General features: G+C 45.9%; 7 protein-coding genes across 9 annotated transcripts; 4 read left to right on the top strand and 3 right to left on the bottom strand.

Moving 5' to 3' along the window:
• Positions 1–611: 611 nt before the first annotated feature.
• Positions 612–2,274, bottom strand: RB195_023603 (uncharacterized protein; the record flags this gene model as incomplete). The annotated part of the gene is made up of 3 exons (XM_064211091.1): positions 612–912; positions 982–1,859; positions 2,227–2,274. The coding sequence occupies 3 exons, from the start codon at positions 2,272–2,274 to the stop codon at positions 612–614; spliced, it is 1,227 nt and encodes a 408-aa protein (XP_064066972.1).
• Positions 978–2,907, bottom strand: RB195_023602 (uncharacterized protein; the record flags this gene model as incomplete). Its single annotated transcript, XM_064211090.1, has 2 exons — positions 978–1,950; positions 2,834–2,907. 2 exons carry the CDS (start codon positions 2,905–2,907, stop codon positions 978–980), a joined length of 1,047 nt encoding a protein of 348 aa, XP_064066971.1.
• RB195_023600 (uncharacterized protein) lies at positions 2,460–5,625 on the top strand (the record flags this gene model as incomplete). 2 transcript variants are annotated; one of them, XM_064211088.1, is made up of 4 exons in its annotated part: positions 2,460–2,685; positions 2,979–3,765; positions 3,834–4,469; positions 4,542–5,625. In XM_064211088.1, the coding sequence occupies 4 exons, from the start codon at positions 2,460–2,462 to the stop codon at positions 5,623–5,625; spliced, it is 2,733 nt and encodes a 910-aa protein (XP_064066967.1). The 2 variants fall into 2 exon arrangements, with proteins under 2 accessions (XP_064066967.1, XP_064066970.1); XM_064211087.1 differs by lacking the exons at positions 2,460–2,685; positions 4,542–5,625 and having other exon boundaries at positions 3,032–3,952.
• Positions 4,000–4,518, top strand: RB195_023601 (uncharacterized protein; the record flags this gene model as incomplete). Its single annotated transcript, XM_064211089.1, has 1 exon — positions 4,000–4,518. One exon carries the CDS (start codon positions 4,000–4,002, stop codon positions 4,516–4,518), a length of 519 nt encoding a protein of 172 aa, XP_064066969.1.
• Positions 4,738–5,625, top strand: RB195_023599 (uncharacterized protein; the record flags this gene model as incomplete). Its single annotated transcript, XM_064211086.1, has 1 exon — positions 4,738–5,625. One exon carries the CDS (start codon positions 4,738–4,740, stop codon positions 5,623–5,625), a length of 888 nt encoding a protein of 295 aa, XP_064066968.1.
• A 4,399-nt stretch (positions 5,626–10,024) lies between these two features.
• On the bottom strand, positions 10,025–10,966 carry RB195_023598 (uncharacterized protein; the record flags this gene model as incomplete). Of its 2 annotated transcripts, XM_064211084.1 has the most annotated exons (3): positions 10,025–10,223; positions 10,347–10,381; positions 10,493–10,966. In XM_064211084.1, 3 exons carry the CDS (start codon positions 10,964–10,966, stop codon positions 10,025–10,027), a joined length of 708 nt encoding a protein of 235 aa, XP_064066965.1. The 2 variants fall into 2 exon arrangements, with proteins under 2 accessions (XP_064066965.1, XP_064066966.1); XM_064211085.1 differs by lacking the exon at positions 10,347–10,381 and having other exon boundaries at positions 10,554–10,966.
• A 239-nt stretch (positions 10,967–11,205) lies between these two features.
• Positions 11,206–11,992, top strand: RB195_023597 (uncharacterized protein; the record flags this gene model as incomplete). The annotated part of the gene is made up of 3 exons (XM_064211083.1): positions 11,206–11,354; positions 11,437–11,505; positions 11,554–11,992. The coding sequence occupies 3 exons, from the start codon at positions 11,206–11,208 to the stop codon at positions 11,990–11,992; spliced, it is 657 nt and encodes a 218-aa protein (XP_064066964.1).
• Between the last annotated feature and the right edge of the window lie 344 nt (positions 11,993–12,336).

The following is a 12,336-nucleotide window of genomic DNA, read 5'->3' as shown; positions in this document are numbered from 1 at the left end:
TTATCGTTATCCTGTATCTCCCAAGATTTTTTGTAGTCTAATTTATTGCGGGACAGAGGAGTCTTCAGTATCTCTGACCTCTTGGAACTTACAGGAAGAAAAAGAGTTCAGATTTGATAAGATTTCTAGACTTTCTGGAAGTAATATAAAGACAAACTCGCTCCCTTTCTTCATTAGAACACCGTACAAAATCCCATGTACATCTATCTAATTCTATTATTCTTTGACTTCTCCGATAATTTCGACAACTCACACCACTCTTCCTTGTATATTTCCTTGTAACTGCGCAGTTCTTACCGTCTTTGTGGCTAGAAGAATATCTAAGACGGTTGTCTGCGTATTTATGAACGATTGGAGGGTGACCACGTCGAGGTATCAGCCGGCATATCTACTGGGCACGTTATGTCTCGAAGACATTCGCGTGGAATCCGCCGGGACCTTCTTTACCGTTCCCCCGAGAGAAGAATTCAAGGTGCTGAGCGTCCCTGAAGAGATGTTGCAGATGGAGCCTTCTGTCAAGTGACGGAATAGTAGCTGGGTTGGGCAATCCAATCTAAGCCCAACAGCGACGGCGTGTCGCTACATGGCAAGTACCATATCCTCGATGACTATCAATGATGAAGTTGTATTCGTAGCATCCACGAACGTTGATCGGTTCGTTGTTGGCAGACTTCAGTGTCAGACGGGGTGACTGGATGCAGCTTCAGTCGACCCATGGCGGTCCAGTCTGCAGTGCTCAGCAACATGCGTACTGTCTTCCCATCAATCTGTACTCTACGGTAGATGCTGTTTACAGCGAAGTCAGCATGAGTCGAAGCGATAGTGACGGTGTTGGCAGATTTCCGCTTCTTCTTCTCCGGGAAATTTTTTGCAGAATCCTCGCTTGTGTCCAGAGCGTCTGCAGTCGTGGCTCTTGTTTACGAATGTGCAGTCTCTGGACCAGTGATTGGGTCCGCAACGAAAACAAGGACGGCGGCTCACGATTTCGACTCTTTTGCGAATCCACGACGTTGACATGCGGTACACTTGATCGTTCGAGGAGTGTGGCATCCTGACGAATGTCGAGAAAGTGCTGGACTTCGGCAGCAAGCTCCTTTAACGTGGTTTAAGGGTTGTCCTCCATTTTGCGAAGGTCCACGAGCACGAACATCGGTATCTTGCGCATCGACAAGTCCACATATCCATACGAGGCATTTCATCTGTTCAAGTGTGACGTCATTGAACTCAGCCATGGCATAGCACAAATTGACCAATCCGGTGTAGTCGCGGAGACTTTCCTCACTTCGCTGTGTTTTGAGGTAAGCGTAGCGTTTCGCGAATACTGACATATTATGTCCGAACAATTCCTTCAGAACAGCCACGGTGTCCGTTAAGGGAACATCGCATGCTCTTTTAGGGAGAATGTGGTTCGTGAAACGGGCATATGTGACAACGTCGAGTTTGGAGACGATTAGTCGTGCTTTTGCTGCATCGTCCAACGTAGCACCGTCTTTTGAGATTAAATCCTCGTAGCGGTTGTACCAGACCTCGAATGTACAACCATTTTTCGGATCGTACACGAACTCAGGCAAGCGTGTCGATAGAGAATTTGTGTCGAATTCGGCCGTGGCGACGGGTGCTGCTAGAACGGCTGGGTGTGAAGCGGAGGCCATCTTTTCCATACGCTTCATCAGCTCAGTAAACATTTGCTGCTGAGCCTTGGTTTGGGTTTCCAAGATGGTACGCAGAGTTTCAGCATCCACTTTGGAGTTGCTGTTCAGTGCGCGGCGAGACTGCAGTAACAGCAAATCGAGCGGGGTCACAGCCTGGGCCGAGTTGGAGTCGACTCGACCAGCCGTTTGACCGCCCTTAGAGCCGGGCTGGAGTTCTTGAGCAAAAATAGTTGTGCTCCACGCTGTAGTCCGCTGATCACCAGTTGTTGTTGATGTCAACACAGCCGAAGAAGAGAAGCTTTATTGATCCGGAACACGAAACATGTCCATACAAAAAACAACAGGGTGGTCATACAAGTATGCGTCGTATAAAATACGGGTCTACACTAAGCGAATAACATGGTGAAATTCTCATCCTACAACACTATCCAATATTCCTTTGTGCCGCAGAATCTCGATGTTTCGAAGCAGTGTCCTCTGTCAAGTCTTTTTTGGATTTTGTCTTATCGGGTGCTACTTCCGTCGGCCTAATTATATCTTGACTCGCTGCAGCTGCGTAACAGGTAGGAGTCACCGACAATTTTTCAAGCGGAGTCTTGATGAATTCGACGCTCTGCTTCATGCTGCGAATGTCGTCGCTCTGGTTACGGATCTCTTCTTTTATTTCCGTATAATATTGCCCCCACGGATCTCCCTCACTAAAGGAATCAAGCCGGTTAGTCGCGAGGCTACGTGGCGCGTCCTCGGGTGGCGGATAGGGGGCTAATCGCGGACCAAAAAAGACCTTGTGCTTGCCCAGAGACGCAGATGGATTCAGGGGATGGACTCCCTGTTTCTGCTGAACCAGGACTGACTCATGACAACCTTGTATCCCTAACGTCGGTCAGGCCAAAAGCCTGCAATCAAGTGACTGGGAGGTGCAAGGGAGGCGGTTTGGAGTCGCCTCCAACAAAGAATCTCCACATGTCCACTTCGGGAGAACGGAAGTTCTCCCAAAAACTCATGGGACTAGAGACTTGCAACCTGCGCATGGGTTTTAAATTTTTATGCAAAACACATTAATAAAAAAGTCTCCTGATTCCGGAGGAAAGCCTGGTACGGTAGCGCCAGGTAGGACGGGGTTGCAGGAGTCATATAGGCTACCGAAACGGAAAAGGACTAGGATGGCGATCTGTACTTACAACGCACGTACGCTTGCATCGGAAGCGACCATCGAAGATCTGATGTTGCAAGCCAAGAAGATCGGACTGGACATCTGACTGACCGAGACGAGACGACGTCAACCTCTCAACGCCGTATATGAAACTGGAGAAGAACTGTTCTTAGGAACATGCGACAGTAGAGGTGTTGGTGGAGTTGGCGTCCTCGTCAACACGAGTATGGCAAAGAACATCGACTCTTTCGAACAACTTACGACCCGAATCGGGCATCTGCAGATGAGAAGATGTGGTCCAATACTAGCTTTGACTATCTTCGTCGCTTACGCTCCAACATCAAGCTACGATGAAGAAGAAGTCGAAGCTTTCTATATGGACCTGGAGAAGTTCTATCGAGAAGATCATGCCCTCTACAAAGTCATAATTGGCGATTCCAACGCCAAAATTGGCCCAAGAAGAACGCCGGAGGAACTTCACATCGGGACCCACGGTCTGCAATGGAATGGCCAGGGGGAGAGACTCTTCGAGATCATCATGGTGACTAAGACCATCCATGGAAACTCGCAATTCCATAAGTCCTCTCTACGCTGGACGTGGGAGTCATCCGGTGGAGGGTACCGTAATGAAATAGACCACATCATCGTCAATAAAAGGTTCTGCCTGACGAACGTCGCTGTTGTACCAAAGTTCAATACGGAATCGGACCATCGCCTCCTCCGAGGAAGAATTTCCTTCACAAGGAGAGCAGAAAAAGCCGCCAAGTTGAGAGGGAGAAATCCCAGGACTATCATCAGCTGGGATCTCTTCGCTACGGTAACCGGCTTTTGGATTCCGATTTCCGCAATGGACAACATCAACGAGGAATATGACCGGCTCGTTGAACACCTTCACGACTGTGCGAAGAAGGCTGAGAGATTTAAAACAACCAAGGGACGCCTGTCTCTTGAAACTCTTGAGTTGATACGCCAGCGTAGAGCAGCACGAACCGCAGGGAACTCACGTCCGAGCTCGCAAAGCTTTGCAGAGAGGCGACAAAGGAAGACCTCAAGGAGAGAAGAGCAGAAGTGCTGGCTGAAGCTGCAGAGGCGGGGAAAAGCATCCGCATCATCCGTCGAGACTTCGCCAGTCGCAAGACAAGGATGACTGCTCTCCGAAACCCGAGGGGAACAACCACTGCATCGAGAAGGGGGATGGAGAAAATCATCTACGACTTCTATTCTGATCTCTTCGACAGCCATGTCCACTTACCTCCTCACCATCTGAGGGAAGCGGTCGTGGAAGTCATTCCAGAGGTTCTCCCGTCCGAAATACGACATGCTATCATGCCAGTAAGAAATCGTACGGCACCCGGTCCCGACAACCTTCCGCTAATACTCATCAACACCCTGGCAAGGCTCTTTACACGTTACCTGTCGGAATGCAAGGTTCCTAAACAGTGGAAGACCAGCAAGACCGTGTTGCTGTATAAAAAGGGAGATCCACATGACATCGGCAACTATCGCCCAATCTGCTTACTGTCCGTCATCTACAAGCTCTTCACAAGGGTAGTCCTTAATAGGATTGAAAGGTCTTGGATGAAGGACAGTCATGCGAACAAGCAGGGTTTCGAAAAGGATTCAGCACGATTGACCATATTCACACTGTTTCGAGACTCATCGAGGTATCACGAAAGTACAAGATGCCGCTCTCTCTCACCTTCATCGACTTAAAGAAGGCCTTCGACTCAGTTTAGACGGAAGCGGTCGTGGAAGCTTTGGACAACCAAGGCGTTCCCACTCAGTAACATAGAGGTAATTCGAGAGTTGTACAGTAACTTCACGACCGGAATTTCGCCATTCTACAAGAATATCGTCATTGACGTGAAGAGGGGGGTCCGACAGGGTGATACAATTTCACCCAAAATATTCACAGCCACCCTCGAGAACGCAATGCGAAAGTTGGAATTGGACGACATGGGAGTGAAGGTTGATGGTCGGCAGCTACACCATTTGCGCTTTGCTGACGACATCGTACTTATAACACCTAGCATCAGCCAAGTGGAACGACTGCTGACCGAATTCGACGAAACATGTGGATGCATAGGTCTTCAGCTGAATCTACAAAAGACGATGTTCGTGCGGAACGGATGGGTCTCGAATGCCCCATTCAAGCTCAACGGAACAAGCATATCCGAATGCATCAGCTATGTTTATCTGAGTCGGGAATTGAACATGATGAACGACCTGACCCCCGAGCTGGGCAGGAGGAGACGAGCGGCTTGGGGAGCGTACAAGAGCATCGAGGATGTAGTGAAGAAGACCAGGAACACCCGGCTCCGTGCTCACCTCTTCAACACCACCGTACTTCCTGCTTTGACCTATGCTTCGGAAACCTGGGCATTTCGCAAGCAGGAAGAAAACGCGGTGAGCGTCATTGACCTCGCAATTGAGAGAGTGATGCTAGGAGTATCCCGTTTCACGCAAGTGAGGGGCGGGATTCGAAGTTCTCTCCTACGTCAGCGATCGAGGATCAGAGACGCCGCCGCGTTTGCCAAGGAAAGTAAAATAAGGTGGACCGGACACGTGATGCACTTTAACGACAACAGTAGGACCAGAGCCGTGAGCGACTGGGTTTCCCGCGATATTAAGCGCACTACAGGAAGAACGCCGACCCGATGGTCAGATTTCTTCACGAAGTCCTTCAAAGAAAATTATGAGGCTTTTCTTGTCCCACGCAAAAGGAAGAACCACTGGGCGACTCTGGTACGCGATCGGGACAAATGGAAAAATTACTGGCGCCCGCTCGACCAGTTCGAAGGTCAACGGGAGTCAAGGTGATCAAGGTGATAATATTGCCTGAGCTCGCCGCGAAGATCTTCCCTCATGCTCTGGATGTTTTCGCTTCGGTGATCTGTTCACCGATTTCCAAGTAGCATTGCTTGAATTCATGGCGAAGTTCCTCCTTGGTCCTGCGAATGCTCTCACTTTGACTAGGGGTCTGTCCCTTTATTTTCGTTTAGTAATGCTTGATGTACCTGCTCTAAGCGACATTTGTAGAGCATCGCCTCTACCCTTGCGGAATGTTGAGGTTTCTTACCAGAGGTCTTACATGATTGCGCTAGTCATCTCACCACGGGTTTCTAGCAGCGGCAGGAAAGTCCGCAGAAAGAGATAACATCAAACCATGGTAAAATAATGAAGCTTTGTAATGAAAAAGGAACAAGAAGAAGTTCGTAGCTATGAGTAGCACTTGAAGGATGAAACACTCAAGACTGCAGTAGTATTGGTTAACGTTTTAGTTTAAAGGTATCACTCCCGAATCTGTGGTGGTACGGGTTCCAGCCGGGTAATGCCTATGCGGGGTCGTAGCCTGTGGGGAACAGGGTGATTCCGTTCACCTCCTTCCCTTTAATACATTGCCTTTAATACACAGTTCGAACCTCCATCTTGCATTTTCACTATTCGCGGTCGCCTGCTTCATGATTTTACGGGATTTTTAGTTTAGGCGCGATTGTCCCTTCAATGGTAATCCAGGATCATAAATCAGGTAATTATTAGATTTGTGAAAAAGCATGAAGAATAAGAAGAAAAGAGCTCCTTGATGAGAAGATTGTCGCGTTCTGATGAGACAGGTCAGTGCACGCCTACGGCGAGAATACAGCGCGTCACGTCGTTAAAACACGTCTTACGCTGAGTATGCATTCCTTTTCTGTAACGGCAGTGCAACAGGTTGCGAAGCTTTCGTCGTGACTGTCCAGTGAAACACATTAACTTGTATACACATGTCCCGAAGTTTGACCACCATTGAAGCTAAAATCAATTTTGCTGCGTGTAGTCATAAAAAAACACGACTGGGAACCGAACCAATCTGAGCATAACAGATTTGAACAGCGTAACAGCTTTCTGGTTCATAAACCAATTTTCTTCCTCTGATTACACGAGTTGCTTCTCATCTTTGACAACTACATCCGGAAACCGTTAGTTTTTGTGCAGAATAAATCCCAGTGATTTTTCGAAACATATTAGACATAGAGATAAGATCTGGATTTTTTTCTACTTATACTCGCCAATGGATGCGTTATACCGATGACCGCAATACGCTTTCGATTGGGTCAGGAGATAGTATGGATTAAACAAAGAATGAGCGTACCTTGCGGCAGACACTTCGCTCACATCATATTACCCGATAAGTCATTACTCTCACTGCATTTGGATGTTGTTGAAAGAATTTCTCTTTGAAAACACCAAGAATTTTCCAGATATGGTTATATATGATAAGGTGAGGAAAAAATGTAACATTCTAAGCCCAACTCAACGAATTGGGCAACGTCTGAGAGTTCTTTTTTATGATTGCGAGCTATTCTTACATTTTCTTACTTTCTTGATTTCTCTCGTCTCACCACGTCCCTATTATTCCCTTTCATTTCAAAGTCTACTCTGTCCTTATTTTTGCGTACTTCGGCACTTTTTCTTACTGTAGGTTTTCATCAAATGTTCATTACTGCTTTTCGTATCTTCATTCCTTCACCTTCCTGTGTAAAGAAGGATGAAGAGGAATGAAGCATTTTTCATCTTTCATCCGTGCGAGGTACCAGACTTGACTCGCATCTAAACTTACACTTGGCTGCGCGAGGCTCCGCCCCTTGGACCAATGCTAACGCGCTGCAAACTTCAAAATGATACACCGAGTAACTACTTCCTCTGTTGCTTCAGAGGAATAAGCTTAGAGAAAGGCAGAAAATGAGTGCCTCATCTCAGAAGAAAAGAGGAGAATATCACATCAAACTTTAATCCAAGAAAGAAAGGAATTGTGATCTCCGAATTTCAAACCGAGTAAGGGATGGAAATGGAGCTTAGGCTTTTCGATCCTTGTCATGCAGCTAACGACTTCAAGTAACTGCATAGTTAGCATCTTTAGCTCTTTGCTGTCCACTTTTTTTCTCGCTTTTAAATTTGCTCTTGCATTGATCTGCTTATTTATTACTATCACTTATTTAATTTGAGTTTTCATTCTCTTCCTCGTCTATTACATCCCTGTTTTGCTTGATTTGTTTTCTTTTCATTCTATTTGTTTTTTACAGGCGGACTGCTTCCAGTATAATCAACTTTCCTGCCGTTTTCATTTAATTCCCATAGTATCAAATATTGACACAGTACTTGGACACCCGCACCTTTAACCTCGCTACTGTTTTAACCTCAGTAAGAAGAGAAGAAACGGCGTTATGTTCTTCACCTTTTTGTCAATTTCCCCACTACGTAATAACATCACTAGTGCCAAAGTGCCGTTGAAACTTCAAGTAAAGTCTGAAAACGCTACCTAGGTTTCGTCATGGACCACACCGGGTTTCTTTTTCTTTTTTCTTTACTTTTTTCATTATCTCGTACCAGTGTTGGAGCTGTATCATCCAGGATGTTTTGTAAAAAAAAAAAACAAAGGTAACTCCTCTAGTTAGAAAAAAAAGATAATCATAATCAAGACAAGGAAATAAAACAGTGAGATTTTAAAAGTAGTACGGAGAAACAAGACAAGTAGGACAGAGATGACCCAAAAGATGAAAGGAAATAAAAATACAATTTAAATAAAGGAAACAATGCAAGAGAAAATGAAAAAGCGAGAAGAAAAGTGGATAGAAAAGAGCTAAAGATGCTAACTATGCAGTTACTTGAAGTAATCGTCGTTAGCTGCATGACAAGGATCGAAAAGCCTAAGCTCCAATTCCATCCCTTACTCGGTTTGAAATTCGGAGATCATACTCATCATACTCCTTTCTTTCTTGGATTAAAGTTTGTTGTGATATTCTCCTCGTTTCTTCTGAGGTGAGAGTACGTGAAACATAGTAAGGCACTCATTTTCTACCTTTCTCTAAACTTATTCCTCTGTAGCAACAGAGGAAGTAGTTACTCGGTGTATCATTTTGAATTTTGCGGCGCGTTAGCATTCGTTAGCACGACAGCATCCTCATCCTTCTTTACACGGAAAGGTGATGAAGATATGTGGGGACTATAGAGAAAGGACCAAGAAGGTGTAGAAATGAAAGAGAGGAAAGAAACAAACAGAGGAAATGTATATATTGTTGTGTTTGGCTACACATGCCGCAGGTATTTACGGCATGATAAGATAATGTTTTGACTTTAATTCCTACTTTCATATTTTCCTGTGCTTGTCAGGCGGGCGTTATTCCTGGTTAATTAGTCAACTTGTTTGTATGCAGGCTTTTTGTGTAGTTTTTTTTTTCTCTCAAATATACATAATATCCCTTAGTGCATGCTGTGACATTCAATATGGTAATTCCATCGTTCCTCTTTAGGTTTCTCCCTACAGCTTGCTGTACCTTCTGCCATCTTTTGTTGTCGCGTGTATATGATCATGCGAACGATAGTGATCATTTGATGAATTTGTGACATTTAACTTTAGTCGCAGAATCGACACATTAAATACACTCGGGTAAAACGACATGAAGCACGGACAGTTGCGTAGGTGGCTGCGCTTAGCGATGCGACTCGGTGGAGACAGCGGTTGGGATCGAGATGGGACCGTGGCGAACTGCAGAGAGGGGTGGCGGTAGCGAGAATCCTTACACAATGTCAACTGCTACGTTCGTTGCGCAGTCGCTTGCGCAACTGTCTGTGCTTCATATCGTCTTAACCTAACTATAAATAAGGCTACATCACTTGTGTTTAACTCTATTTTGTCACGAGGAAACTCGTTTTCGCTGATGCATTCAGTATAGATCCAATCTTCGCATGTTGAACACTGAATCCAACAAATTTGACTGTTCGTACTGCTTGTGCCAGGTTGCATACGAAGGTACACAACACACGCATCCTTCTCGTCTTGCTAGCAGTCTGGGGTATCTAGCGTTGGCTTTTGCTTAGCCTGCTCTTCTTTGGGGCGTGGGGCGCTCAACGAATATTTCAGAAGATTTCTTTTTGCATTTGATTAGTTTCACAGCTTATACAATTCTCTTATTAGAGTCAGCGCTTGAGGATGGTCGACCGAAGGCACGTCTGGGCAGTAAGCAAGGCGTGCATTGTTTCCGCTCCTTCCAGCATTTGCTGGCAGCAATCCCAATCTCTTGCTTGTTTCCTCTGTTTGATGTAGTACCTGCCCTAACTCGATTTGTGTGTCTTCCGTTGGTTCTTTCACCAGTTTAAGGGGATTCTCTCGAGCTGACGCACACTCCCAAACGTATACTATTGGTTCATAACACTCAGATGCGAAAATTAACTACAATGATCATCTCATGCTCTGGAAAATATCTTTGTGGCGGTTCTCTGTATCCGTCGAAGTTCTTGTGACGTCTTCTTTTTCCACATCATCTTCCACCACTACTTCTATTATCTCTTCATCTCCGTCGCTGCTGTAAGGTCCATATTGCTCGCTTTCAGTTTCTCCACCGACTATCGAGGAAACGATATCTCGCTGCGAACGCGTCCTAAAGACACAGAAAGTTAGAGTCAAAAATTGCACGAACAATAATAGGCTGCTAGATTAACTTGATGCTGCGAACAAGCAATGTGAGAAGAAACGAACAAAAACTGTGGAATTACAATATTACGTGTAATCGCATGCATCGGCGGACATAATGCATGTCTGAAGAAAAATACATAAAAAGAACGTGTGGAAACGAGCTCAAAGAAAATTAAAGAGACAAGTAAATAAACACATAAATTAAAAAAAAAAACTACGAAAAATAAAATTTACCTCACAAGCACAGAAGGATATGAAAGACGTGTAAATCAAAATCAGAAAATATTGTTTTAACGCAGTTATCCTCATAGAATCTACCCATCCGTCGCTATTCCATAAGCGGCAGAATTTCACGTCTCGACTGAATTGCCAGTCAACGCCAAGTGTCCTCAGATCTTCCTTCACCATCTCCATCCAGAGCTTTCTTTTACGGCCAGGAGGCCTTTTCCAATTAGGATCTGGAAGCATCCTCAGGACTACTTGGACAAGACGATCAGACGGTCTCCTCGTAACGTGACCAAAGAAGCGAAGACGGTTTTCCATGACTACTTCAGGAGGGGCAAGATTTTGACGTTTTTCACGTGTCATCCATCGATACAGCATGTCCATTTCCGGGTAAAGTTCTTCGTTATGGCATACTAACGGCCAAAAGTAGCCAAGCACCCCTCTAAACAGGTTTGTCTCCACGTAGTCAAGCTTTTCCATCATCGTCGCCGGCGCTGCTTAAACCTCCGATCCACCAACATCATAAGGCAAATTGCGGAGAGGGAGACTCGCAGCTTGACTTCGCTGGCGATAGGAGTCGGCCACAGGCACTTTGTCAATGAGTTGAATGCAGAGTTAGTTTTAGCGCATCTTTGCTGAATATCTCTCTCGTAGCTGCCCTCCCTCCACAACGGTTTACTGCCTCATAGTTGCGTGGAAGTGAATCTGGGCGTCAAACTGCAATGCACAGCGGAGGTTCGTCCTCCGGTAGGGTCTTCCAAGCTGAGAAGGAGTTCCGACTTCTCGGAATCGGAAGCCTAGCTAAGAGTAAACTACTGCTAAGATTCACAACCGTCTTGGCAGAATGTCCCAAGGTGGCTGATCCATTTAGGTTGAGCGACAACTTGTGGTGAAAGCCATGATCGCCATGGCAGGGCTGCTTAGTTTGGCGAGAAGTTTTTTTGCCACTCCAGCATATTCACTGCCTCAGTACCATGCACACTAGACCCTGCCGTCTCATACGTCGGACGGTATGGCGACCGGTGAGAAGCGATCAAATCTCGCACGACTCGCCATGGAGACTGTCTCAGACTGTGTACTTACAACGCGAGAACGGTGTCCACAGACGCTGACCTGCATGTTCTTTTCGGAGCTGCAGAGCGTATCAAATTTCACGTGATTGCTCTGCAGGAGACCAAGTGCAGAAGGAGCGACGTACGACAGATGAATGACGGTACACTCGTCATTCGTGGAGAGAAGGTTCCGTCGCGAAATGTAGGCGATGTTGGTTTTGTTGTGCACCCATCCGTCGTTCATCTTGTCGATTTTTATGAGATCCTGTCACTTCGTCTGGCCATTCTTCGCCTACGTCCTCTGCGCCAAAAACCCATCGATATCATCAACTGGTACTCACAAACATCAGCAGCTGATGAATCCGAATTGGACGCGTTTTACGAGGAGCTGGAGGAAGTGATCCGCAACGAGAAGTCCTGCTACAAATTTGTTGTTGAGACTTCAACGCAAAACTAGGAAAGACTGCAGAAGAGGAATGCAGAATCGGAAGATTGGACTAGAGGACCGGAATGAAAATGGCAATCGTCTCTCCGGGCTGTTGTCCGCCGCTCGCCTCTTTCATGAGAACAATGTGTGACGGCTTCGTTCTTTTTATGTGCTCGCCTTTCCTCTGATTGAGCGCCACGCGGGTTTTTTTTTGCCGATTGATTGCCGTCAATGCTTCGTCACCACAGATGAGACCTCGAACTTGGGTAATTAAATTTTATTTACACTTTACATTATTACCAGCACCAACAGATAACAAACAAACAAGCAAACGAACAAAAGAATAGAAATTAAGCAAGAAGTTCGGGGCGGTG

The sequence above is a fragment of the Necator americanus genome, chromosome X (genome assembly GCF_031761385.1).
Source record: "Necator americanus strain Aroian chromosome X, whole genome shotgun sequence".
In the NCBI taxonomy this organism is placed as follows: domain Eukaryota; kingdom Metazoa; phylum Nematoda; class Chromadorea; order Rhabditida; family Ancylostomatidae; genus Necator; species Necator americanus.
The sequence above is the reverse complement of the archived record's forward strand: the minus strand, read 5'-3'. Positions and strand labels throughout refer to the sequence as shown.